Source organism: Felis catus, chromosome C1 (genome assembly GCF_018350175.1).
Source record: "Felis catus isolate Fca126 chromosome C1, F.catus_Fca126_mat1.0, whole genome shotgun sequence".
In the NCBI taxonomy this organism is placed as follows: Eukaryota; Metazoa; Chordata; class Mammalia; order Carnivora; family Felidae; genus Felis; species Felis catus.
The window spans coordinates 191,685,738-191,711,094 of NC_058375.1; the positions used below are offsets into that span (position 1 = coordinate 191,685,738).

Sequence of the window (25,357 nt, forward strand, 5' to 3'; positions counted from 1 at the left end):
GCGTCCGACTTCAGCCAGGTCACGATCTCACGGTCCGGGAGTTCGAGCCCCGTGTCGGGCTCTGGGCTGATGGCTCAGAGCCTGGATCCTGTTTCGGATTCTGTGTCTCCCTCTCTCTCTGCCCCTCCCCCGTTCGTGCTCTGTCTCTCTCTGTCCCAAAAATAAATAAACGTTGAAAAAAAGAATTAAAAAAAAAAAATATTTGACGAGGGGTGCCTGGGTGGCTTAGTTGGTAGAGCGCCGAACTCTTGATTTCAGCTCAGGTTGTGATCCCAGGGTTGTGGGTTGGAGCTCCATGTTGGGCTCTGCCCTGAGCATGAAGCCTGCTTAAGATTCTGTCTGGGTGGCTCAGTTGGTTAAGTGTCTTCACTTCGACTCAGGTCGTGATCTCATGGTTACTGAGCCCCAATAGGGTTCTCTGCTCTCAGCATAGAGCCTGCTTTGAATCCTCTGTCTACCTCTCTCTCTGCGCCCCCCACCCCATGCTCTCTCAAAAATAAACGTTTAAAAAAGATTTTCTGCCCATTTGCCCTGCTTGTGCATGTGTGCAGGCACTTCCTAAAGCTAAAAAAAAAGATAAATTTTTTACTAGATATTTAGCCCTGCAGGTTTATAATGGTTCAGACCTTGGGTACTTTTGCAGGGAGTTAACCAAATTAATACCCAGGCTGGTTTTCCTCAGTGGGGATGTTGGGGGTATTTTAATGTTTGCTGGAATACTTAATGAAACACTGGAGAAAAGGAAATTAAGTGTTGAGATGGACCAATGACTTCAGTTGCAGATGAAGTATAGTAAAACCTTGGTTTGCGAGCATAATTCTGGAAACGTGTTTACAATCCAAAGCACTTGTATGTCAAAGCAAATTTCCCTTTAAGAAATATTGGAAACTCAGATGATTCGTTCCACAACCCAGAAACATTCATGTAAAAAGGGTTACAGTACTGTAATTTAACAAAGTAATAAAATAACAAAATATAAAGAAAAATTAACTTGCATGTACCTTTGAAAACCCTCATGGCTGGTGTGAGGGAGGTGAGAGAGGAGGGTTATTGTGCAGGATGACTTTCACCATCACTAATGAATGTTGACTACAGTACAGTTTTTTTATTTTGAAAGAAGGATCAGAGCGAGAATCCCAAGCAGGCTCCCCCCTGTAAGCATGGACCCCAGTGGGGCTTGAACTCAAAAACTGAGATCATGAGCTGAGCTGAAACCCAAGAGTCAGAAGACGATTAACCCACCAAGCCACCCAGACACCACAACTACAGTACAGTGTTGAGAGACTTGTCATATATGTATTTAACGTAACTGGCAATAAGGCAGCAGAGGGTCTCTATCTGCAGGCAGCCTGACCTAAAATGAAGCAAGGCATTCCTAAGCTTACTCTTGTATGGACAAGCAAAGGACTGCCCAGAGGTGCTTTGAAGTGACAAAAAAATACACTAGTGCCAGACACACTTCCAATGAAAAATCATTGATTTCTGCCAAACACCACAGCCTGAGAGCAAGCATCTGAGCGTGGGAGACAATCACCCACGTCTGCAGCGAGAAAGAGAACCATTGGTTTAGTAGTGATTTGATGTTTGGCACCATATACCACTTGTATTGCAAGACCTTGCTCGTTTATCAAGTTAAAATTGAGAAATGTTTGCTCATCTTGCAGAACAAGTTGCAGTACAAGGTTTTACTGTAATTTGTCACCTAAGGATCAAGTCGGGGGTTACTCGAGACTGAAACTTCACACAATTAACAAATTCCACTTGAAAGCAGTATGATAGGAGATGGGGTGTGCAGTGTTATTAAAGGGACACCTGACCCTGAGGAGGGAAATCAGCTCCAGGGAAAGATTCCCAAATTTGTCACAAATTACAACAACCATTCGTCAGGCAGATGCTGCGAGTTGAAAACAATGCCTCATTGACTTAAGGGAGAGCTTGTTTTAAGGGTTTTTGGCAGTGTGGTTTTTGAGTAGCAGTGTCTTGGGAAGGGTGTTTACAGGTAATTGATTCCCAGGCTGTGGTTCATAAGCCTGGCTTGGGTGTGCAGGTGGGGACCGAGTGGCACATTTTACTTGGATTTGGAAATATAAGAACCTATTGGGAAGGGACTTCCATACTGCGGTCTTGCTGCAGGTAAATACTGAGATGAAGGCAGTATGTCTAAGTCAAGCATACTTGACTTACTGGAATACCGGAAGCAGCCGCATCATAGTTTGGAATATATGCAACCTTTGGCCTTTTTTTTTTTTTTTTTTTTTACCGTAGTTTTTATGAAAGAGTTTAGGAATTATATCTTGAAGTCTTATTTTTGTGGTCCCTAAAGACCAAAGAGATGAAATGATATGTTTGAGGTCAGAATTTTCCTAGCCAAATCAGACAGTGCTATTCTTTTCCTCTCAGTTGGATTTTCTTTATATGGGAGACCACTTTACATGTGGGAAATTGTTTACATTCGAAAGAATATGTATTTAATCAGTGCTTCTATGTATTGATGACTACAATCTGCACTAAGCAGTATTTGCACCCTCATGAGGAATTTTCCAACTGTCAGTGTTATGAGAGCCAGCAGAGGGCAGTGCTTCATTTTCTGGAGAACCAGAGCCTGGAGATTATGGAACTGTTGCTCTGGAAAGATCGAGATGTAGCAACTGGGGAATAGTAGCCCCAAATCATTCACAATCGTTGACATGTTAAAGGGATTGAGCTCAGCCAAAATGTAACATATTGATAAAAACTAATGATTAAAAATTTGGTTAAAAGTAAAAGGAGTTAGAACAGTCAATTCAAACTGCAGCTGTCTTGCAAATCTCAAAATGATAAATGATAAACATGTGACTTTAAAAATCTTCACAGCCTCAAATATTTTTATTGGTATCTTTTAATTTTTATTTTAAAAAATAGTACAGTAGCATAGTTCAAAAATCAAGGGGTTATACAGTGAAGTCTGTCTCCCTACCCCCCCAACCCCAGGCCTCCTGTTTACCTCCATAAAAGCAACCAATCAATGTCAACAAGTCCTTAGGTCTTTCCAAAACTAGTCTAAACATAGAGTAACTGTAGCATACAATACAAGGTGTTCTGCACCTTTTACTTTGTCCATCGAAATAGACTTGGATGTCTTGGAAATTATATCTTGGATATTCCATATTGTATTTATAAAGCTTCCTGGTTTGCTAATAGTTACATAATCCTTTGTCTCAGCTTATTTGACTGGTCTGTTTACTGGAGCTTTCCATGGCCTTCAGTTTTCTGCTGTTAGAAGCAATGCTCACATTTCATGTGAGCCAGTATACCAAGCGACCTGTTTTTGAGCCATGGGGCGCAGAAAGCATATGTATACATAGAAAATAAGATATTTTTGTTTGTTTCTGACTTTGGAGAATTAAGATAAAAGAGGCCACTTTTTTTTTTTTTTTTTTTTTTTGACGCCCAGAAGTGATTACAGTAACTCAGACCATATTTATTTTTCGTGTTCAGCATCCCTAGCACAAGGCTGGGAACCGTGTGGGAATTCAAAATGATTCATTCAGTATCCTGTCAGATGCTGTAAAAATACAAAAGAGTTAAGAAAACTACAATAGGGAGTTGTCTCAAACACATAAAATTGTTAAAAATTAGTCATTATGTGATTAGGCAAGTAATCCAAAAAAAAGTTCAGAGGGTCAGGGAAGGCTAGAATTGAAAAGTTTTTTTAAAGAAGTTGGGACTTGAGCTGGATGGACCTTGATTGGTAATTTGTAAAAAAAGGAAACACACACACACAAAAGAAAGAAAACACGTGAAAATTCTGGGGGGGGGGGGGGAGGGTGTAAAAAGCAGAATGATAAAGGCAGGAATAAGAATGGACAGTGACACATTTGGGAGGCAATTAGATCAATCTGGCTGGTGTTTGCAATATCTGTTTGGTATTAGGGTGGGGTCAGGTTGTACATTCAGCCTGGCTCCTGTGAGGGCAGCGTGGGGCAGAGACTTGAAGGTTTCCAAGCCAGATAATGACAAAGGCAGACAGCTTTGACCTGGAGTTGCTTCTGAATCAAAGGGCTGTTAAAACCCTAACATAAGTGAAAACGGCTAACTTACGGCATGTATACTCAATGAAATACTTTATGGACAATATAATTAAAAAGTAACAGACTCTAGCAACATTAAAAAGTACTGGAGTTTTTCCCTATTAGGAAAAGATAGGCTTGTGGTCAAATACAAATACAAAAACCTTGGTGTTCATGTTTGGGGATATATGTGTACTCCCCGCCCCCCACCCCCCACCCCCAAACAAATACAATTTAGCAATGGCAAATTTTTTGTCCTTACAATAAAAAAGTAAAAAAAAATACATGCCTCATATACATTGTCCATTTTGAACCCCCTCGCAAGCCAATGAGATAAAGCAGATGCTGTTACTACCATTTTAGATGAGGAAACAACTCTGAGCAATGATTTGCCCGACCACTCACCTAGTGAGAGAGAAACTGAAACGCAGGTCTTGGCCAGGTAATGTGTTGGAAATAGAACGAAGAACATTCTTCATCCCTGCTTTTAGACAACTTAATCCTATTTCATTGATGTGACCCTTGCTGCATATCCTCAGTTAAGGAGAGTGAGAAGATAAAGTCACATAAGGGTACATTTAAAATGGATATTGAGACTGCTAAACATTCTCTCATTACGTGCTCTGTATGGATAATAATAGTTGCATTCCAGAAATGTCCCAAATGACCATCTGTTGTTTGGAAGGCCGCTGGCCTGCATAACTTCAGTAAAGTAAAAATCAAAGGAAAATGTCCAGGGACTTCTCAAATTCATCCCCAAAAGAACTGCCCATATGCAAGATACTATTCAAACCTGACACCAACTTGTAAAACTTCTATCCTCCCTCCGTCCCTACAAAATGGGACTGTTCTCTTTTTTTCTGATCACAGCCTGTTTTCCAACCTCTGTACATCTGCCCTTAATGTGTCACCTATCTGAAAATGCCTCTTTCCTCATCGGCACTTTAAAAAATTGCAGTCATTCTTCAAGATGCACTTCAAATACCTCTTTCAAGAAATCTTTTATTCTGCTTCTGACCCTTTGCAGCCTCTGGACGCAGTCTTTTATAGAACTTCTATACTGTCTTGTTTTTAAATTCTCTGTATAGCTCCCCTATGATTCCTAGGAGATTTTTACGTTCATCCAAGAGGAAAGGATCTAATATTTACTAAGCAGTTACTGTGTCAGAAGGTGCCAAGAATTTCACTGATTAATACCAGCTAATAGTGATCAAGTTATTTATAGAGCTAAGTACCCTTCTAAGTGCTTTACCTGCATCAACTCATTTAATTTCCACAGCAACGTAGCAGGTACCACTATTATCTCCATTTTGAGATGGGAGAAACAGGTCCAGAGATTTGAATTAATGTAGCCACAAGGTCACAGAGCTAGGATGTGTGAGGGCCTTACTTCAAATCCAGATACCCTACTTCTGGAAGCCCTGGGACTTGCCTTCTTCAAACAGCTTCTATCCATTGAAGAGGCAGGTCTGACTCAATGGGTCTCTGCCTCATCCCCCGAGAGCCTGGATTCTTTACTGTCCTGCCAGCTAGGCACTGAACTCCCTCACTCCCTTCCCTAATTGTTCCAGTGCCTGTCCTCTCCTCCAGCCTCTGTCCTTTTAGTCACTCAATCCTGCTCCTAATCATTAGACCCCGGGAAAGCCTCACTGGTCAGATTCCAACTATCCAGGGAGGAGGCTTGGAGTCCCCAGGCCCAGGCCCAATGCTACTTCCTGGATCTACCCTCAAACTGAGAATAAAAAATTAACTCCTGTTTCTGCTGGGAAGTACTTGTACTGCTTGCTACTCTCCCCTAGCAGATTCCTGTTACTATCAGCGATTATCAAAGCTCCTAACACTAGAGTTTTTAGCCTGGGATCTAAGAACGCTATTTTAAAAGCCTGTTTCTAGGGAAGGGCTCCTGGCTAGCTCAGTCTCACATGCGACTTGACTCTTGACTGTAGGGTTGTGAGTTCAAGCCCCATGTTAGGTGTAGAGAATTTTTGTTTTTTTAAATTTTCTTAATGTTTATTTATTTTGAGAGAGAGTGCACAAGAGAGCACGAGTGAGCGGGGGGGGGGGGGGGGGGGGGGGCGACACAGAATCCGAAGCAGGCTCCAGGCTCTGAGCTGTCAGCACAGAGCCCCCCATGGGGCTTGAACCCACGAATTGTGAGATCGTGACCTGAGCCAAAGTCAGACGCTTAACTGACTGAGCCACCCAGGTGCCCCAGATTACCTTTTTTAAAAAAAGCATGTTGCTAGGGAAAGGACCTGAAACTTTCACTAGATTCTAAAATGAATTCAGCGTCCCTCTAAGACCTTTGTAGACCTTCTTTAAAGCATTTTTCTTTTTTGGAAGCCCTACCTTTCATATCAAACACTGAAACATATTGAAATCCCATATTAAATGTAAGTTTTTATATAATTACAAAATATTTCATTTGGCCGACATAAAGGTGTATTTTATAGACGTATAATTATTTATTAATTTTGACTTTTCAAGATTCTCTTTTTGTATTCTAGAACCAATACTATATTTTAAAATCTCAGATTTTTTTTGAAGTTTATTTATTGAGAGAGAGAGAGAAATCCCAAGCAGGCCTGTGCTGTCCTGATGCAGGGCTCAAACCCACAAACTGGGAGATCTTGACCTGAGCCTAAACCAAGACTTGGATGCTTAACCAACTGAGCCGCCCGGGCACCCAAAGATCTCAAATATTTTTATAGGCCCTTGGTAAGCTCCTGCTTACCAGGTAGTAACATCTCCTGCTCCATAATTTCCTTCTGCCCTTGGTTGCCTAATCCTCTCCCTGCTTCTCACCCTTCCTTTCTCCAACAGCCTTGAGAATCTCTCCATTTGCTCAAGCTAAGGATGAGCCTATAGAGTTCTCTTTGTCTTGGATCCTCCAGCTTTTCTCCTGATCCGGGGAAATCAAGGCCTATCCCTTGAGGGCAAGTGGAATCTCTTAACCCCTCGTGGCAGAGGGGGCAGACACTGACAATGAGTACCTTTCTTCCTACCCTCCCTCCATACTGGGTAGGGCAGAAACCATGAAATTTGGGAGTGACAGGTTGGGATATGCTGAGCTATGCCACACATTTTGGGAGAATAATTTCCAAATCCAGATCTGATTGTTGTCTGGGCCAACAGTAAAGAACAGAGCCGATAAAGATCTGAGACTAGCATTTCCAAAAGCTGAGAGATGAAATAAAAAAGGATACTGACTCAAGAAATAATACATCTCCTCCTCCCAATTTTCAAAATAAAATCCGGAAATTATGGAAAGTCAAATGCTTTTAAAAATTGCAGTGAGTAGCAGAGTTTGTATTCATAAAAGACAAGGATACCAGCAGAGACAAGGGACAGGAACAGGATCCTTAGGAAACCCCAAAATCAAGCAACCCCAATGTTTGTTCACTTCTATACTGGGTGCTCTTTCCTCTCTGAACAATCTACACTTTTCTTGGCTTTCTTCTGGCACTTACTACTGTCTACCTTGTTCTAGCATTGTTTTCATGCAGGTTTGATCTCTAGACTTTCTAAACTGTTAAGTGCCACATGCCTCTGTATACCCCTTAGACACTCATCTGTTTGCTAAAGGAATAAATGGATAGAAGGCAAAATACCATTACAGTCTGAAATGCAACAGATTTGCACCATGAAGAGGTCACTCACTGACATAAAAGTATACTTCATTGGTCTTGTACTGGTGCCTACATCAATACAGTTATAGGAATAGAAGGTAGAAATATATCACTATGTCACATATGCTTTCTTTTTCTGAAATCTTTCTGAGATTGGGCTGGCCTACCTACTATCTAGGTGTCAGGGTTTTACGTTTACAGCAATGTCACGCATACTTGCACATACCCAGAGTTTTCCAAAAATGTTAATTATACTGATACCATGAGGGATTAAGGATAGGAGCATATCCCCATTGACAGGTGGGGTCACCTCCCCTTGAACCTGAACTGACCTGGTGGCTACTTGGACCGAGAGAGTACAGTGGACGTGGTACTGCATCCGGGTCGGACATAGACTTTAAGAGGCCTAGAGATGTCCACCTTGGCTTCTTAGGGCCCTAAACTGTGCCATATAAGGAGTCTGACTACCCGAGGTACCATGCTGGAAAAGCTGTGAAGAAAAAAGAGAAGAGAAGAAGGGAAGAACAGACAGTAGGGCAGAGGAGACAAGCTGTTCCCAACCTCAGCCACTGGGGTCATCCCGGTCCAGCTAAAGCTCCAGACCTTGTGAAGTGGAGAGATGAACCATCTCTCTGTGCCTTATTTGAATTTCGGACTCAGATTTATGAGATATAATAGTAATAAATTGTGATTTTAAGCAACTAGATTTTGGGACACCTCACTAAGCATTAACAGTTCACAACGTGTTAAGCTACTATAACCATTACTTTAATTTATAAATGTATATACATAGATTTCATGAAATAAAGAAATTAAGTACATGCTGCATTTTTAAGACACGTCTCATAGGTTCCTTGTGCAAAACTGAAGTGAGCTTAAGCATATATTTTAACACTTTTGAAGTGAGTTAATCATATATTTAATATTAAGATTTAGGACTTCCAAATTACTAAGATTTAAAAAAATAGCTGATGCTGTGTCACCAGTGGTGACTAATCCAACATGGTATAATTAACAAAAATGACAGATAATTTAAGTTGCAGGGGGGAAAAAATGAAGACCTTTCCTAAGGTTTATACCCACACAAAAATGTAATGCCAATAAATTGACTAAAAATAGCAACAAAAAGATACGGTTAGTTCTGTACCTTGGAACCAAATAACCTGAAAGCATTTGTCAGGGGACCCACATAAAAGCTTTGTACTGATTTGTGGACGAGTGATAACTCACTGAGCTGTTTCCAGGAGACACAGGTTCTTGGTCTCAGAGTTCCTGAGCTGTTCGCTCACCGTGCCAGAACAGCTGACTTCCCACAGCGTGTGCTTTAGTATCTCAGCAACCGAGGCCCGAAAGCGAGTTTGGAACTTCTTACTAATTAGGACGTAGAGGATGGGGTTCAAACAACTATTGAGGAATGCCAAGCCAGTGGAGAGGGGGATGCCGGCCTGAAGCACCTGGTGGAAATAGCTACTGTGATGGATTGTAAGCTCCCAAATGCTAAACAGGTGATAAGGAGTCCAACAAATCAAAAAGGCCATGACCACAGCGAGGATGGTCCAGAAATGCTTACTGGAGACCAGGATGCTTCGCTTCTTCACCTTGAATATGAGACACAAGTAGCAAATGCTCATTGCTAGCAAGGGGAAGAGGTACCCAACAATAAATTTCACCCAGGTCAGAACATGGTGCCTCACGAAAGTAAGGTCAGGATCATACTCGTGGAAATTGTTATAGCAGAGAGTGTGGTTATTGAACTCCAGAGTGTCCCGGAAGTATAGGGCAGGACCACCCATTAGAGAAGCCAAAAACCAAACGAATGTAATAACTATCAGGGAGTTCTTTAGGGTTCGGTGCCGATGAGATACGACAGGATGGACCAAGTGGATATAGCGGTCCAGACTAATCACCGTCAGGAAAAAAACACTAGCAAACATGTTCAGCTGGGCAATGAAGGAATTGGCCTTGCACAACAAGATGCCAAAGGGCCAGTGGAAATTCATGGCCACGTAGGAGATGTACAGAGGTAGGAAGAGAAGAAAAATGAAATCCGCAATAGCCAGATTGAGGAACCAGAGAGCGGTGACTGTCTTCTTCCACTTGAACCCCGTGAACCAAATGACAGTGGCATTTCCTGGAATACCCAAAATGAATGCTACACAGTATAACACCAGGGAGATCCAGTGAACAACTCCCAGGTGGGCTTTCTCCTCCAAATCAGACTCTGAGGAGTAATATTCCAGGGTGTAGGAGTAGTTCTCAAATTCTTCAAATAATGTTTCGTCTAGATCTTCCATGACCTTGTCAAGTGGAGAATGAGGGTATCTCTAGAAGCAAATTTTAAAAGAAAGAAAACAATGTTTAAAAGCAGAGGAAATGTTCAGTGAATAAGGAACGCCAGGCTAAAAATATTGCATCTTATGAACTGGAAAAAGTATATTTTGGGATAAGATTTGTGATTATATTCCAGACGTCCAATCTTGGTGAACCTCAAGTTTGCTCCAATTACTCTCAAGGCTGTAAGAATTGATTTTTGTAAAGTATTCAGTAAATGCCAAATTAAAACGATGCAGGTGTTAATTCCTCTCTCCGTAAGACCTATAGGCCTGACTAGAGAGAATCTAACATTCAATAGGCATATATTAGGTTCTTACTCTGCACGATTATTTTATGGAAGGTACAAAAGAAAACAGATGAATACTTACACGGTGATGACTTCAAATCCCTTAGTGGTACCCTGACTTCCAAAGCTATGGACAGAGTTCCAACTGCTTCATCAATCCACCCACCTGGATGTCACAGACAAGTGCTAGAGATTTTAATACCCTATTTTGTATCCATTGATGTTTTGATTCTATGTTTATGAATGCAAATATGTCCATAAGAATTATATCAGTATGGAAGGCTTTTCAACCAAAAGGTATCCTTGGGAGTAAACTTGACTATGACCATTTAATTTCTGTATCAATTTCCCATAGAGTGCAGCTAAGCTTTACTTAAAATTTTATTTTATTGAAATTCCTTTGAAGTAATTTGAATTAATGATCTTTTACATTTACAACAAAAATCTGATTTTTCTTTAAAGTTTATTTATGTATTTTGAGAGGTCGGAGGGGCAGAGAGAGGGAGAAAGAGAATCCCAAATAGGCTCCGTGCTATCAGCACGGAGTTTGGGTCTCAAACTCACAAACCGTGAGATCATGACCTGAGCTGAGATCAAGAGAGGCTCAACCAACTGAGCCACCCAGGAGCCCTGAAAAAATCCGATTTATTAATCATTTTATTTTGTTTATGTTTGTCCATACAAAAATGTGTCTAATTTCACCCAAACTTAAGTTCCCTTTCATGACCTTTTCTCCCCCCTCCTATCAAGGGTTAAGAAGATGGAAAAGGCATCTTTTCAATCAGAGTCAAGTTTTGCTGGGTGCGATTTTAACAATCTCAATTTTATTTCTTGTTATTTCTGTCTGTTATATTCAAAATCAAGTAGAAAAAAAAGATGAATAGTTGCATTTATTTCATGGAGCTACAATCATGAATGGGGCAAATATATAAGATCTGGGATTACAGTAGGGTTAGAATGAAGAGGTCAAAATGTCCCATGTTGCTCAGAGACATCTCACACTCCTGCTAACGCTGAATTTATCATCTCACCTAAAATTGTCTGAGGAATCTGGCAGGGCATAATTAAAAAATAAAAGCAGGGGCACCTGGGTGGCTCAGTCAGTTGAGCATCTGACTTCGGCTCAGGTCACGATCTCACAGCCCATGGGTTCGAGCCCTGCGTCAGGCTCTGTGCTGACAGCTTAGAGCCTGGAGCCTGCTTCAGATTCTGTGTCCCCCTCTCTCTCCACCCCAACCCTGCTTGTGCTCTGTCTCTCTCTTTCAAAAAAGTGAATAAACATTAAAAAAAATTTTTTTTAACTAAAAGCAATTCATTAGCATCCTCCCAGACCCAGCCACCCTTCTTTATTTTTCAATATTCAGCTCAAATGCCACTTTTTCCTAGAAACATTTCTTGACATCTCCTTTCCCCAGATAATTATAATAAGAAGAACTATTATTATAAATAATAGTCAATGTTATTGGGAATTGTTTTGGCGCCAGGCATGTATGATATAACTTGATTCTCATAAGACTCTTATAAAGTGGGTAAGTGGTCCTATTACTATTCCCATTTACAAGAAAGGATACTGATGTTTGAAGAAGCTTTGTGAGTTTCTCAGGATCACACAACCAATAACCGGAGAGTCAGGATCTAAATTCAGATCTGTTGAAAACAGAGCCTGAGCTCTTAGCTACTACAACAGTGTACGACACTGTGCTCTTAATTGTACTTAATATACTATATTGTCATTGGTTTATCATTGATTTCTGCCCTACCAAACTCTCAATTCCTTGAGAACAATGCCTGTCACCTCTGAACCCCACGGTCCCTAGCACAAGTCTTAACATATCACAGGTGCTTAACAAGGGCTGAAGAAATGATTGGCTCCGCTACAAACCCCGTTCAGAACCAAAGGCAACAGGAGAGTTTGTGAGTTCACCCCCAAGTCACCGTCATCGCCAGAGTCTCTCTGACCTTGAGCACCCCCAGGATCTTGGCTTTTCTCTTGACACCCGGTCTTTTCCTTCATGTACCCTACTTCAAGGAGCAAGAATTGGCTTCTTTCTTGCCGCCCTTTGCTTGCAGGTCTGGGATCTAACTCTGCCCACCGCTTCTGGTCCCTGACCCTCCTCTGTGTCAAATCTTTTCTAGCCTAATGTCTAACTCCCTGTCTTGGTTTTCTGCCTATATACTGGGACACCCTCACCTTCCTGGTGGTTATGACCTTTTAGGCTGTTAGGAATTCTGCAGCCCAACGGTCCACCCAGGTGGCAGTCTAAATCACCTTACAAAATTCTAAGCAGGAGGCAGAAGGAACCTCATTCTCCAAACACAGAAAGCCAGTGGAAGACCCCTAACTGCACTACAACGATTATGCTCACCAAAAGTCAGAAACCTCTCCCTTCCAATGCCATTACTGACCCTACTGGGCCAGAATGATCATAGGACCTGCTGAACGACACCAACCACCTCTTTTCCCAGTTCTCTTGGTGGAGGGGGGCAGCACCTTGCAAATGAGTGCCCTAGCTCGTCCGTTTCAGAATCCCTTCGAACAGAAAACCCTGAAGTTCACAGAGGTTCCCAATCTTCCAGAAAGCAGATGAGTTGACTAGACACAACGCCCAGTTAGTGCAAGCTGGAGAAAGATTTTCAAGAGTTGCTAAATGTTGCCCAGCTGACACCTTCACAGGAAATATAATCTAGGAATTCCCCTACGATTTAGAGCAGATGTTTTTGTGTGGTGATGATGGTGAGGGGTGTGGGTAGGATGGAGAAAAGAGAGAAGTAAGGCAGAGTTCAGCAACTGTCCTCCTGAGAACTTGGACAGACAGTTAACCCTTAAGGACGTATTCTTGTATAATTCTTTTTTTTTTTTTTTAACGTTAATTTATTTTTGAGAGAGAGAGAGACAGAGCATGAATGGGGGAGGGTCAGAGAGAGGGAGACACAGAATCTGAAACTGGCTCCAGGCTCTGAGCTGTCAGCACAGAGCCCGACGCGGGGCTCGAACTCACGGACCACGAGATCATGACCTGAGCCAAAGTCGGCTGCTTAGCCGACTGAGCCACCCAGGCGCCCCAATCTTGTATAATTCTTATACCTTGCTGATATGTTGCTTTAGTTTATAGGCACCTCCGGACCTAATTAAGTTTCCAAGTCTCACACCTACCCACCTATCTAGCAACTATATTAGTTTCATAGGGTTGACAAGACCAAGTGCTCTAAACTTAAAATCTTAAAATTTTAGGGGCGCCTGGCTAGCTCAGTCGGTTAAGCAGCCAACTCTAGATTTTGGCTCAAGTCATGATCTCACAGTTTGTGAGATCGAGCCCCGCAGCGGGCTCTGCACGGACAGTGCTGAGCCTGCTTGGGATTCTCTTTCTCCCTCTCTCTCTCTATCTGCCCCTCCCATGCTCTCTCTGTCTCTTAAAATAACTAAATAAACTTAAAAAAAAATCTTAAAATGTTAAAACAAATTTTTTGTCTCACAATCTGGAAGCTGGAAGTCTGAAGTGAGGTGTAGGCAGGGTCGTTTCCTTCTGAGGGAGGTCTGTGAGGGAGAATCTTCCCTAGCTTCTGGTGGTTTGCTGGAAAACTTTGGCATTTCTTGGCTTGTACATGTGACACCCTAATATCTGCCTTCACCACCACATGGCGTTCTCCCTGTGTGAGTCTCTGTGTCCAAATTTCCCCCTTTTGTAAGGCCACTGGTCATACTGGATTACGACCTACCCTAATGACCTCGTTTTAACTTGATGACCTCTGTAAACACCCTAATTCCAAATAAGATCACATTGTGAGATACTGGGGGTTAAGACGTCAACATATCTTTTTGGGGTGGCCACAATTCAACCCATAACATTAACCTAGTGCTGGCAGCCACCATTTCTGAATTGTAATCACTCATTCATTCAGTACGTATTTAAAAAAAATTTTTTTAATGTTTATTTTTGAGAGAGAGAGAGAGAGACAGAGACATGCAGACCATGAGCAGGGGAGGGGCAGAGAAAGAGGGAGACACAGTCTGAAGCAGGCTCCAGGCTCTGAGCTGTCAGCACAGAGCCCCATGTGGGACTCGAACTCATGAACCACAAGATCATTTCAGTACGTGTTTAGTAAGAGCCTCCATTTCTCAGGGACTATTCTAGTTAATTGTGCTTCTTCACTACATGAGACAATTATTTCTTCCCTCTTAGTTTTTAGATTCTAGCAGAAGTGGATAGACAATAAAAAAGCAAATGACATGATGTGTTAAAAGGTGGTAAGGGCTGTAGAAAAAACTGGGGGGGAAGAACAGAATAAAGGGAAAAGGTAAGGTGCTTTTAACTTTCAGTGGAGTGGACAGAGAAGGACTCTTTGAGAAGATGGCAACCACAAAAGACGGGGGGCACAGGGTAAGGGAGTTTGTTATGTGGATCTTGTAGGCGAGAGTGTTCCGGGCAGAGGGAACAGCCAGTGCAAAAGCCTACGGCAGAAGCGCCTCTGACATATTCCAGAAACAGTAAAGATGCCAGTAGAGCTAGAATAGGGTGAGCGATGGGAGCAAGGGGAAGAGTAGAAGAAAGGAAGCAAGAAGGATGCGTGGGAGGTCAGATTGTGTAGACGGTTGAAGGCCGCTGAGGGACTCTGGCTTACACTCTAAGGGAAATGGGACGCCATTGAAGGGTTTTGAGCAGAGGTGAAATGTAATCTGTTTCTATTATCAAACAATCCCTCCTCCTGCTCTGCTGGGAATAGACTCTTGCGTGTGGTGGTGGCAGTGCGGCCAAGCGAATATAGAAGTAGCAAGACCAGTTAGAAGATTACTGCGAGACGCCTGGTCAGAGATGAGAGTGGCTTGGATAAGGGTGGTAGCAGAAGTGATGAGAAAGGACTGGATTCCTTTTTTCTTTTTTTTTTTTTTTAAGTTTATTTATTTTGAGATCGAAAGAGAGGGGTGGGGGAGGGGCAGAGAGAGAAGGAGAGACAGAATCCCAGTCTCCACACTGTCAGCGCAGAGCCCACGGCAGGACTGAAACTCACGAACCACGAGATCATGACCTGAGCCAAAGCCAAGAGTCGGAATCTTAACCGGCTGAGCCACCCGGGTGTCCCGGGGCTGAATTCTATCTCTGTTTGGAAGCCAGAATCCATAGGTTCCTTGGTGGATCAGGTGTGAAAGAGGAGCGTCAAAAAGGACCCCCAGGTTTTAAGGGGCCCTCTGTCCCAGAGTCTAAGGCCATCTACCACCCTTTGTTCCCTCTTCTCCTTGGCTGGGACATGGATCCAATGAGGAGCTATCTTGTACCACGTGGATGAGGGAAACATGTTTTTTTCATAAGCTAGGAGAAGCTTGGGCCGTCAGATGACCTCAAGGAGCAGAGAGGCCCTACCTCTTCGGACTTCCTTTCTCTACGTGACTAAGTGAGAAAATATTTGCCCCGCTATTGTTTTGGGCTCTCGGTAAAGCAGCGGGGCCTGTATCCTAACTAACTTAGCTCCTCTAGACCTTGCCTTGAAGCAGTGGGCTGGAGACCTAGCAGTGCCCACCTCCCGTGAAGGGAGGCTGTAAGAAGCCCTCAAGGAAGGAGCTACTCTTAGCAATGGTCATGGCTCCTGGAAATGTACTGGCAGAGAGAAAGCGGGGAATCTTCCCTTGGGGACAGCAGAAAGAGGAAGAAGCTGCCTTTGTAAGGGGGGAGTCTCTCTTACCCAAAGCAGCATTTCCATTCCTCTTAAAAATTTTTTTTTTAACATTTATTTATTATTGAGAGACAGAGACAGACAGACCGTGAGCAGGGGAGGGGCAGAGAGAGAGGGGGAGACACAGAATCCGAAGCAGGCTCGAGGCTCTGAGCTGTCAGCACAGAGCCCGCCGCGGGGCTCGAACTCGCAAACCGCGAGATCAGGACCTGAGCCGATGTCGGACGCTTAACCGACTGAGCCACCCAGGCACCCCTCCATTCCTCTTTAGATGAGAAATGTACTTTCTGATTTGCCATAGTCACCACCATTTCCAAATCACTCATTTATGATACTTTCAAGAATACTGTCAGCACTTGAATTTGTAATCTTTGCTTAACACTGTGCCCTGTATCTAGAAAGAAAGAAAATGATTGCAAAATAAAACTGTACACATACGAGACAGAGTACAAATAAAGTATGGATAATGCAATCTCAAAATTACACCTGCAATCTCGGGGCACCTGGGTGGCTCAGTCGGTCAAGCATCTGACTTCGGCTGGGGTCGTGATCTCGCGGTTTAGGAGTTCGAGCCCCACGTGGGGCTCTGTGCTGACAGCTCAGAGCCCGGAACCTGCTTCAGATTCTGTGTCCCCCTATCTCTCTGCCCCACCCTTCTCGTGCTCTGTCTCTCTCTGTCTCTCAACAATAAATAAATGTTAAAAAAAATTTTTTTTTTAAAACAAAGAGCAAAAAGAGAGACAAAGAGAAAGCATGAAGAGATGTGCCCTCAATCTAATCATGTGGGTACACACGTGCATACACGTGCACACACACACACATAACACACATGTGTTTTGAGAAGTGATGGAAGGCTGGCAATCAGACTCAGTGGTGAAACTGGAGAAACATCTGGGCAATAGAAATGAGCCTTGCTGGGCAGTAACCAGAAAGGGAGATGAATAGCAAGCGAATTAAGTCTTTGAACCCGGGCTTAAAGGAAACCCTGTCATTTATTACATAGGCAGAGGCAAACAGTCTTGGCTGGCAGTGACTTTCCACTGAGACCTCATATAGCTTTCTCAATTTGGAAATGCTTGGAACAGCACAATAAGAATGTCAAGATGAGACGTTCAGACTTGCCTGAAAAGAGGAAATAGCTACTGTATTTGTCTTAAACCATATGTGCTGCTGAAAGGCAAATAAATAACTGTGCCTGAGATAAAGACTAACAGATATACGTGACCGTAAAAGCTTTTGAGTAGCCACTTAACTAGGTGCCAGGCTACGCGGTGGGTGTGCATATATGCAGATCCATCAAGTCTGTTAGAAATGGGTGATAAATGCTCGGTGTGGAGCAAAGGTCGGAGGACTACCCCTGAGGTTTGTGGTTTGGTTTCCAAACAGTATGAAGAGCGATGTTTACCGCAGGGCTTCGGATTCTGAGAGGACCCAAGTTATCACATTCCTGGGTTACATTTACCCCGATACTCAAGTGGCCAACGTCTGGTCCTGGAGCAGAGAACTGTATTTTTAATTAAATAAATTGGTCTCTGATCAATTCAGATTTAATAGATAGTAAAGTCTGAACTCTTTTCTGAACAAAGAGAATCCTGGCAGAAAAGTGTGGTGATAAATAGTCTGTAAAACCCAGATGATTTGGGGGAAGGACATCTGGTAGAAATGTGTATCATTAAACTTGTAAATGTGGCTTTAAACTTTTAAACTTTTAACTGTGGCTTGGTGATAGAGGGAAACATTTTGTGTGTCTACCTTGACAAAACACAAGGATTCCTTCCGGCAGAACATTTGGTGAATGCAAGGGGGTTTAATTTAGTTCCACAATGATGAGTTAGATGGATTTTTATGGACCACTGCAAAAATGTACACCTAACAGAATCTTCAGAGAATTTAGTCTCTAAACTCCTTTGAACAGAGAGAAGGATATGGTGTTGTTGATCTTTGTCTATGTGGATTGCCCATGTAGGGTTCCCTAAAAACCTGGTAAAAAAGAATTGAAGAGCTGAATGTGTCTCCTTTGAAAACCTTGAGGGGACATGTATTTTGCTTCTGAATGAATGACAGAAATGAGTGGAACAGATCAATGGACACGACAGAGAAACTCTGGTGAAAACCACAGATCGGTGACCCAGCAAAACTTTATTTTTCAAGGGCTGTCTTCTTAGGGAAGAGAGATTTTTTTGAAAAGCATATGTGTATGTGTGTGTCGGCGGGCGGGGGAGGGAGGGGAGCTGGGGGGAGTTATTTGGGAGCATTGCTCAGTATTTTCCACTAGCTATCAAATGTAAACTCTATACCACACCCCAGATTATACCCAAGATGTCTGACACCATCAGACATAGAGTATTTTGCTACCCTTTGGTTGAACAGTCTCTGCTTGGAAGATGTTGAAGTATGGCAAAGTTTTTTAAAGGCACCTGTTGATTGTTTAAGGGAAGCCAGGGAAGTTTAAACGGAAATTAAAGGCTGGGCGTGAGATTGATGGCTCCTGTTGTTTGGGAGGTGGTAGAATAGTGATTGCCACAGAGCTTCTCCCATCCCAAGCCCTGGCATGACACACACCTGAATAGAGAAGCATCTTGCCTATCTGTCGTTCCTATGTCGTTTACTACTACTTAATGTCGGACACGAAGATAAATAACGATCGTCCTTGCCATACTAGGAGGCTGGGAGTATTTTGGTTTGGCTCAAAGAAAGGGAGTGTTCTGGTAACGAAGGCCTTTGAATGTCGTGCTTAAGTATTTGGATTTCATTCCGTCGCCAGTTGGGAACGAATAAAAATGTGTGTAGCTGGGAGTGACATCGCCAAAGCTTTGTTTTTGTAAGGATCATCCGGCAGCAGTTTGGGAGAATGTTGCCACGATTGAAGACAAAGAGGGAAGGGCCTTAGGCATGAGAGTGAGAATAAAGATGAGGGAGACATCGTTTGAGAGACGTTCACTTCGGAAATTAATAGAAGCTTTCAGGAAGCCTCGCTAAACTGCGTTTAACCTTCACAATAACTTTTTTATTCAGCTGGCATTAAGGTCAACCTCAGATAGAAGAGCCAACTAATTTTAGGCATACAGATGTTTTACTCACTTTTAAAGGCAGTGGGGTTGGGAGAGAGTTCTTCCTTTATGGGGAAAAAAACACAAGTAAATTGAGTGGAAATGAAATGATACCTATTTCGTTCTGTTGGGATCAAGGTCTTTTCATAAAAGGCACTTGCCGGCTGACTAGAAGTGTAACCCCCACGCTTCACTTGGACAGCTGAAGAAGACGAAGCACATATTTGAAAAGTCAATGCCCACTTACGTTTCAGTTGTTTTAATGCTCCACCCAGAAGTTAATATCCAGATTTGTGCAATCCGTATGGCCCTGTGGACTGCTGGGAGAAAACAGAGAATGGTTAACCTTGGGTCAGGGAGAAACTTTTAGGCTTAATTTCTTTGCAAGACTTTCAGCTAATTAACACACAGATATAATTTAAATATCCAGCAATAGGGGCACCTGGGCGGCTCAGGCGGTTGAGTATCCGACTCTTGATTTCTGCCCAGGTCAGGATCCCAGAGTCACGGGACTGAGTCCCACGTTGGGCGCGGTGCATAGTGCCTGCTTGAGATTCTCTCTCTCTGCCCCGGCCCCGCTTACTCTTGTGCTCTCTCTCTCTCTCTCTCTCTCTCTCTCGCAAAGAAGTTAATAAAGAAATAAATATCCAGCAATAAAGTGGTCTATGGGCTCTGGAATCAGAATGCCTGTTATCAGATCCCAGTCCCATCTCTTCCTAGCTGTGGTATCTTAGACAAATCAGCGATTCCCTCAAAACCTCAGTTTCCTCATTTGACAAATGGGCATAGTAATAGCACTAACTCATAGGGTTGCTGTGATAATCACAAAAGGAAATCCTGAAAAGGTGGTTTGGCTCAGTACCTGGCACATTAAGCGTGTTCAGTAATTGTAGCTATGGATTCTCACCAGTTCAGGACTAACCAGAGCGGGAAACTGGCTGGCTCCTGTGAGAAGGGCATTCGACTCCTGGGGCACCTGGGTGGCTCAGTCGGTTGAGTGTCCGACTTTGGCTCAGGTCGTGACCTCGAGGTTCGTGGGTTTGAGCCCCGCATCGGGCTCTCTACTGTCAGCGCAGAGCCTGCTTCGGACCGTCTGTCCCCCTTTCTCTCTGCCCCTCCCCTGCTGGCACGCTCTATCTCCCTCAAAAATAAACAAACATTTAAAAATAGAAGAGCATTCGACTCTTGATCTCGGGGTCCTGAGTTGGAGCCCCATGTTGAGTGCAGAGATCACTTAAATAAATAAAACCTTTAAAAAATATAAATAAATAAACAGACACTCGTTTTGTTTTGTAGGCTTCTTATTTTTCAAAATATTGAATCTGTATGGAGTTCACACATTGTTAGATGCCTGTTTTCTGAAGGTGTTTGAGTTGGCGGCTGCCATTATTATCCCCAAATCTGGCCAAGAGTGGTGAAAAAAGAGAATACCATAGAGCATTATAGTCTTCTTACTTCTCTCGTTTATAAAGCTACTTATTTACCTCTGAATAAAGATATAGTCTAGGTCTTTTACATTTTTCTTTCTTTCTTTTTTTAATGTGAGCTCTATGCCCAACATGGGGCTCAAACTCATGACCCTGAGATCAAGAGTTGTGATCAAGACGTACATGCCCTACCAACTGAGCCAGCCAGGTACCCCAACATAGTCTAGGTCTTTATCTCACTTTTTTCCAAATTTTATTCAGAGTCTGGGAGAATCACCATCATCAATAATGTAATGTTTCAAAGCCTTAGTCACAGCAAAGAGAATTCCTCAAATCAGTATTTCTTTGAAAAGGGATTTTTCAAGTAATTTTTTAGCAGAAGGAATATGGGTACTGAATGTGAAAACCTTGGGGCGCCTGGGTGGCTCAGTCGGTTAAGCGGCCGACTTCTGCTCAGGTCATGATCTCGTGGTCTGTGAGTTCGAGCCCCGCGTTGGGCTCTGTGCTGACAGCTCGGAGCCTGGAGCCTGTTTCGGATTCTGTGTCTCCCTCTCTCTGACCCTCCCCCGTTCATGCTCTGTCTCTCTCTGTCTCAAAAATAAATAAACGTTAAAAAAAAATTAAAAAAAAAATAATAAAAAAAGAAAAAGAAAAAAAAAAAACCTTGATGGCACAGGACTTGTGTAACCATATTTTTGTAGAGCATATGACTAGACCACTACTGCAGATCCAAGTTTTCCCAGTTTTGGGATATTTTCATTCATATAAACAATCAACACCAAAGCTTTAATCCTTTTTTAGTGTCTCCTGGCAGTGTTATGTCTCCTGAAGAATAGATTTTAGAGCACCTCACAGAGTACATAACTTTTCATAAACAGATACCACCCATGGCTTAAATTCAGAAAAGTTTGGGCCACACAGTGGAAGTCTGCAGCTACCATACCTGTTTGCTATTCTATTTCATCATTACTTGGCACTAAAGACGTTTTGCTTCTCGATCACATATTGTCAATGACATTTACAGAATAGGGGCAATACTGGGTTTAGGGTGGAGACTGAATGGGCAACCATTGGATTCTTATTTTAATTTATATTAAGATATTTCCTTTGTGAAGGAAAGAGAAGGCTATTCTCCTGCAGGAGAAGGAACAAAAGTCAAGGGACTTGTAGAATAGACCGAAGTTGCAGCCATTTCACAAAACAATACTCTTTATCATTCAGAGAGGTAGTAAGTGAACTTGGTCGAGGAGGTGGAAGAGAAACTGGTTTTGGTTGCAACAGTAATGTTTTTTTCAACACAACGGCAAAAATGTGCGGGGTGGTGGGAAGGGCAACGGTGCTAGAACTTCCTCCCATTCATCGAAGATTATGCCTTACAATATATATTTATATAATGCCTGACAATAGCTTTGCCTCCCCACCCCCATCCCCCCAAACTGGGAGGACGTAGGAGGGAGTGTGGGATGAAGTGTAGTCGTGGAAGATAAAATAAAGCCTAAGTTGAAAGTCTTTCCAGTCTGTCATTACCAAACAGTTGGGTGCCAGAATCATTATTTTGATGGTTTGGAGCCATTCGTCATGAACATTTAAAATTATTTCATGCTAATAACTGCAAAGCTGGCAACCTCAGCTCTCCACTTTGTCATGGTCAATCTGTATCCGGAGTAGTTTGTTGAGGTCGGCAAAACAGATTCTGAAAAGACCACCGGAGGGTGAAAGCAGTGTAAAAGGAAGGACTTAGGAGACCGAGGGCACTTGAAAAGTTACATCTTTGCTGGAATGGCTGAAGGAAACCAGTGAGAAGGGAAAACAAGGAGTCTGATAGCTGTCTTCACATACTTTAAGATGAGGAAAAAGTAAGACATTACTGTGTTTCTCATGTTGGAGCTAGGACAAAAAAATGTTGGCATAACAGCCAAGAAAATTTGGCTTCGTAGAAGCAAGAATTTATAGCTGTTCAAAACAGAGAATGTTAAAAAATCTACCAAACAGCAAATGGAGCAAACAGATACATCGCATTGGGTGGGCACTAAAGGGGCTCGGCACAGGCAGGCTGCTGGTTGGGGATGTTCCAGAAGGCACTGATGCACGCACAAAGAAGGGGTCTTTAACACCATTCTTTCTTTATTTTAAAAAAAAAAATCTTTTTTCACGTTTATTTATTTTTGAAGGAGAGAGAGACAGAGTGTGAGGGGAGAGGGGCGGAGAGAGAGGGAGACAGAATCTGAAGCAGGCTCCAGGCTCTGAGCTGTCAGCACAGAGCCCGACGCGGGGCTTGAACCCGTAAACCACGAGATCATGACCTGAGCCGAAGTCAGACACTCAACCGACTGAGCCACTCAGGTGCCCCTTTTTTTTAGTTTTTCAAATGTTTCTTTATTTATTGAGACAGATAGAGCACAAGCAGGGGAGGGGCAGAGAGAGACAGAGACACAGAATCCAAAGCAGGCTCCAGGCTCTGAGCTGTTAGCACAGAGCCCAACACGGGGCTCAAACTCACGAGCTGTGAGATCATGACCCGAGCCGAAATCTGACACTCAACCGACTGAGCCACCCAGGCGCCCTACAGTCTGTTTCTTATTAAAACAAATGAGAGCCATTTACCTCAATACACTACTGTGGATAGTTTGTGATCTATCTCTGAACATCTGGATATCTCACTCTATAAATTCAGGGAGTCCTTTGCAACTTACAATTACAATAATACTTTACAACTATCCCACTTATGGGAATGTTTCCTTATCGTTTGTCCCCCTTGGTCCACCCAAAAGTTCAGACTGCACGGCACGGGGCCAAGATTAGGGTGAGGCAAGTGAGGCGGGGTCAGACAAGTGTAGGGCCAGATCCTGACTTCACTTAAAATTTTGGTATTTTGTTCAGCAGATTTTTTTTTTTTTTTGCATTCATTTTGATTAATGCAGTTTTTGGTACTTTGTACAATTTTGCATCAGTTGACTCACCCTGGTGCTGGCCCTGCCACTTAAGTCCACAGGTACTAAGTAGCCTGGTGTGTTGAAAGAGCACTGGAACTAAGGAGACACCAAGTCTTAGTTCTGTGTGTCGCCAGATGCAGGACTTTGGATGAGTCCCCTTCCCATTTGGGATCCCAGGCATCTCATCTAATTTTATTTAAAAAAAATTTTAAAAAAAAAAAATTTTTTTTTTCAACGTTTATTTATTTTTGGGACAGAGAGAGACAGAGCATGAACGGGGGAGGGGCAGAGAGAGAGGGAGACACAGAATCGGAAACAGGCTCCAGGCTCTGAGCCATCAGCCCAGAGCCCGACGCGGGGCACGAACTCACAGACCGCGAGAGCGTGACCTGGCTGAAGTCGGACGCTTAACCGACTGCGCCACCCAGGCGCCCCTAAAAAAATTTTTTTAAGCTTATTTAATCATTTGGGAGAAAAAGAGAGAGAGAGAGTGCTCAAGGGGCGCAGAGAGAGACAGAGAGGAAGAGAGAATCCCAAGCAGGCTCTGCACTGGCAGCGCGGAGCCTGACGTGGGGCTCAAACCCATAAATGGCGGGATCACGACCTGAGCTGAAACCAAGAGTCAGAGGCTCAACTGACTGAGCCACCCAGGCGCCCCGGTGACATTTCATTGTAGACTTTTATGAGAAGCTAAAAGATAGCAGGACAGTGTATTCTAGGTCTTTTACTACTCCAAGTAGCACCAAATCTGGTGCTTTGCACAGAGTGGGCATTTGAAAAGTGTCTTCTAATAAATGGGTTTTTTTTTTTGTTGCACACTGAAACAAAATTATAGACCCAAGTTCCAAAACGAAAAGTCCACACAAATTAAAAACATTCTGCAAATAAAAATCAAGCCTCCCCAAACAAGAATATTATCCGTCCTTCATTCTTCCCATTAAAAAAAAAAAAAAAAGAATTTGAAATCATTGCTCTTTGATTTATTTAATTATGGCAAATTCTTATTGCTTCTTCTTTTTTTTTTTCTGGGAAATATTCTATTCAAATATTTCAGGTCTTTAGTGAAGCAGACTTGTGTAATCATCCAGCCCTCAGGGATTTCTTTCCATCTAAAGATACTAGTACCACCCTAATGAGTCAGATTTTATAAAATGTAACATCTGTGAGAAAAAAATTATAAACATGCAACCGTACCCAAAACAGCTGGAGAGCTGCAGGAGAAATAGAATCTCCACTTCCTAACTAGTTCTTCCTGCCTAAGTTTGCATAGCTAGAAGGTAAGGAAAGAAAGCATTTATATTTTCTCCTTTTCTTTCCTTGACTAAGAAAGAAAGAGAAAAAGAAAAGAAGGAAGGAAGGAAGGAAAGAAGGAAGGAAGGAGGAAGGAGGGAGAGAAGGAAGGAAGGAGAAAAGGAAGAGAGGGTAGAAGGAAGGAATAAGGGAGGAAGGAAGGAAGCAATAGATTGCAGTTCAGTGGTAAAACTTATGACTGTATTTTAAGAGCTTTCCCTTGTTCTTGGCTCATTTTATAATTGGCATCTTTTCCGTTTACTTAACGCTCTAGAGCGGTAGAAAAGAGAGAGGAAAGAACCACTTCTGAGGCCTCTTAACTACATTATTTTGTAAATTGGTCCCGGACCCAGTAACTATACAGTAAAAGAATTTGCATTTATTTAGTATCTTTCTTTCATATTTGATAGGACTCATGCTGACCCAGAAACAGAGGTGTAGTACTTGAGGAAAAGAAATGGGGTCTTGTGAAGGTCATTAAGCATGGTGGCTCATGAGAAAGAATGGACGTATGTATGTATCCACTGTTCTGCTCAGTACTTCGGATAACTCAAAAGCCAAGGGTTTCACAGGTACTCAAATCAGCACCTATCCAAGTAACATAATGTATCTTCATTGAAATATAACACAAGCAGTTAATCTCCTGGCAAGGAACTTGGAAGGAACTCAGTAACAAAACACTTGATATAATA

At 42.7% G+C, this 25,357-nt stretch overlaps 1 protein-coding gene across 20 annotated transcripts in view; it reads right to left on the minus strand.

Moving 5' to 3' along the window:
• Positions 1 to 3,378: 3,378 nt before the first annotated feature.
• The window catches only part of CMKLR2 (chemerin chemokine-like receptor 2), a 92,225-nt gene continuing 70,246 nt past the window's right edge, over positions 3,379 to 25,357 (minus strand). For 10 of the 20 annotated variants that reach the window (XM_045034387.1, XM_045034384.1, XM_045034383.1 and 7 more), the window contains 4 exons: positions 19,263 to 19,332; positions 8,909 to 10,002; positions 4,455 to 4,574; positions 3,379 to 3,544 (listed from right to left, as the gene is read on the minus strand). In XM_045034387.1, the coding sequence (XP_044890322.1) occupies positions 3,538 to 3,544; positions 4,455 to 4,574; positions 8,909 to 9,972 (1,191 nt within the window). In that variant the 5' untranslated portion in view covers positions 9,973 to 10,002; positions 19,263 to 19,332 and the 3' untranslated portion in view covers positions 3,379 to 3,537. Of the gene's footprint in view, positions 3,545 to 4,454; positions 4,575 to 8,010; positions 8,169 to 8,424; positions 10,853 to 12,257; positions 13,209 to 19,262; positions 19,336 to 25,357 lie in introns of those variants that run through there. The other 10 variants (XM_019838531.3, XM_011285498.4, XM_019838530.3 and 7 more) reach the window with 6 other exon arrangements.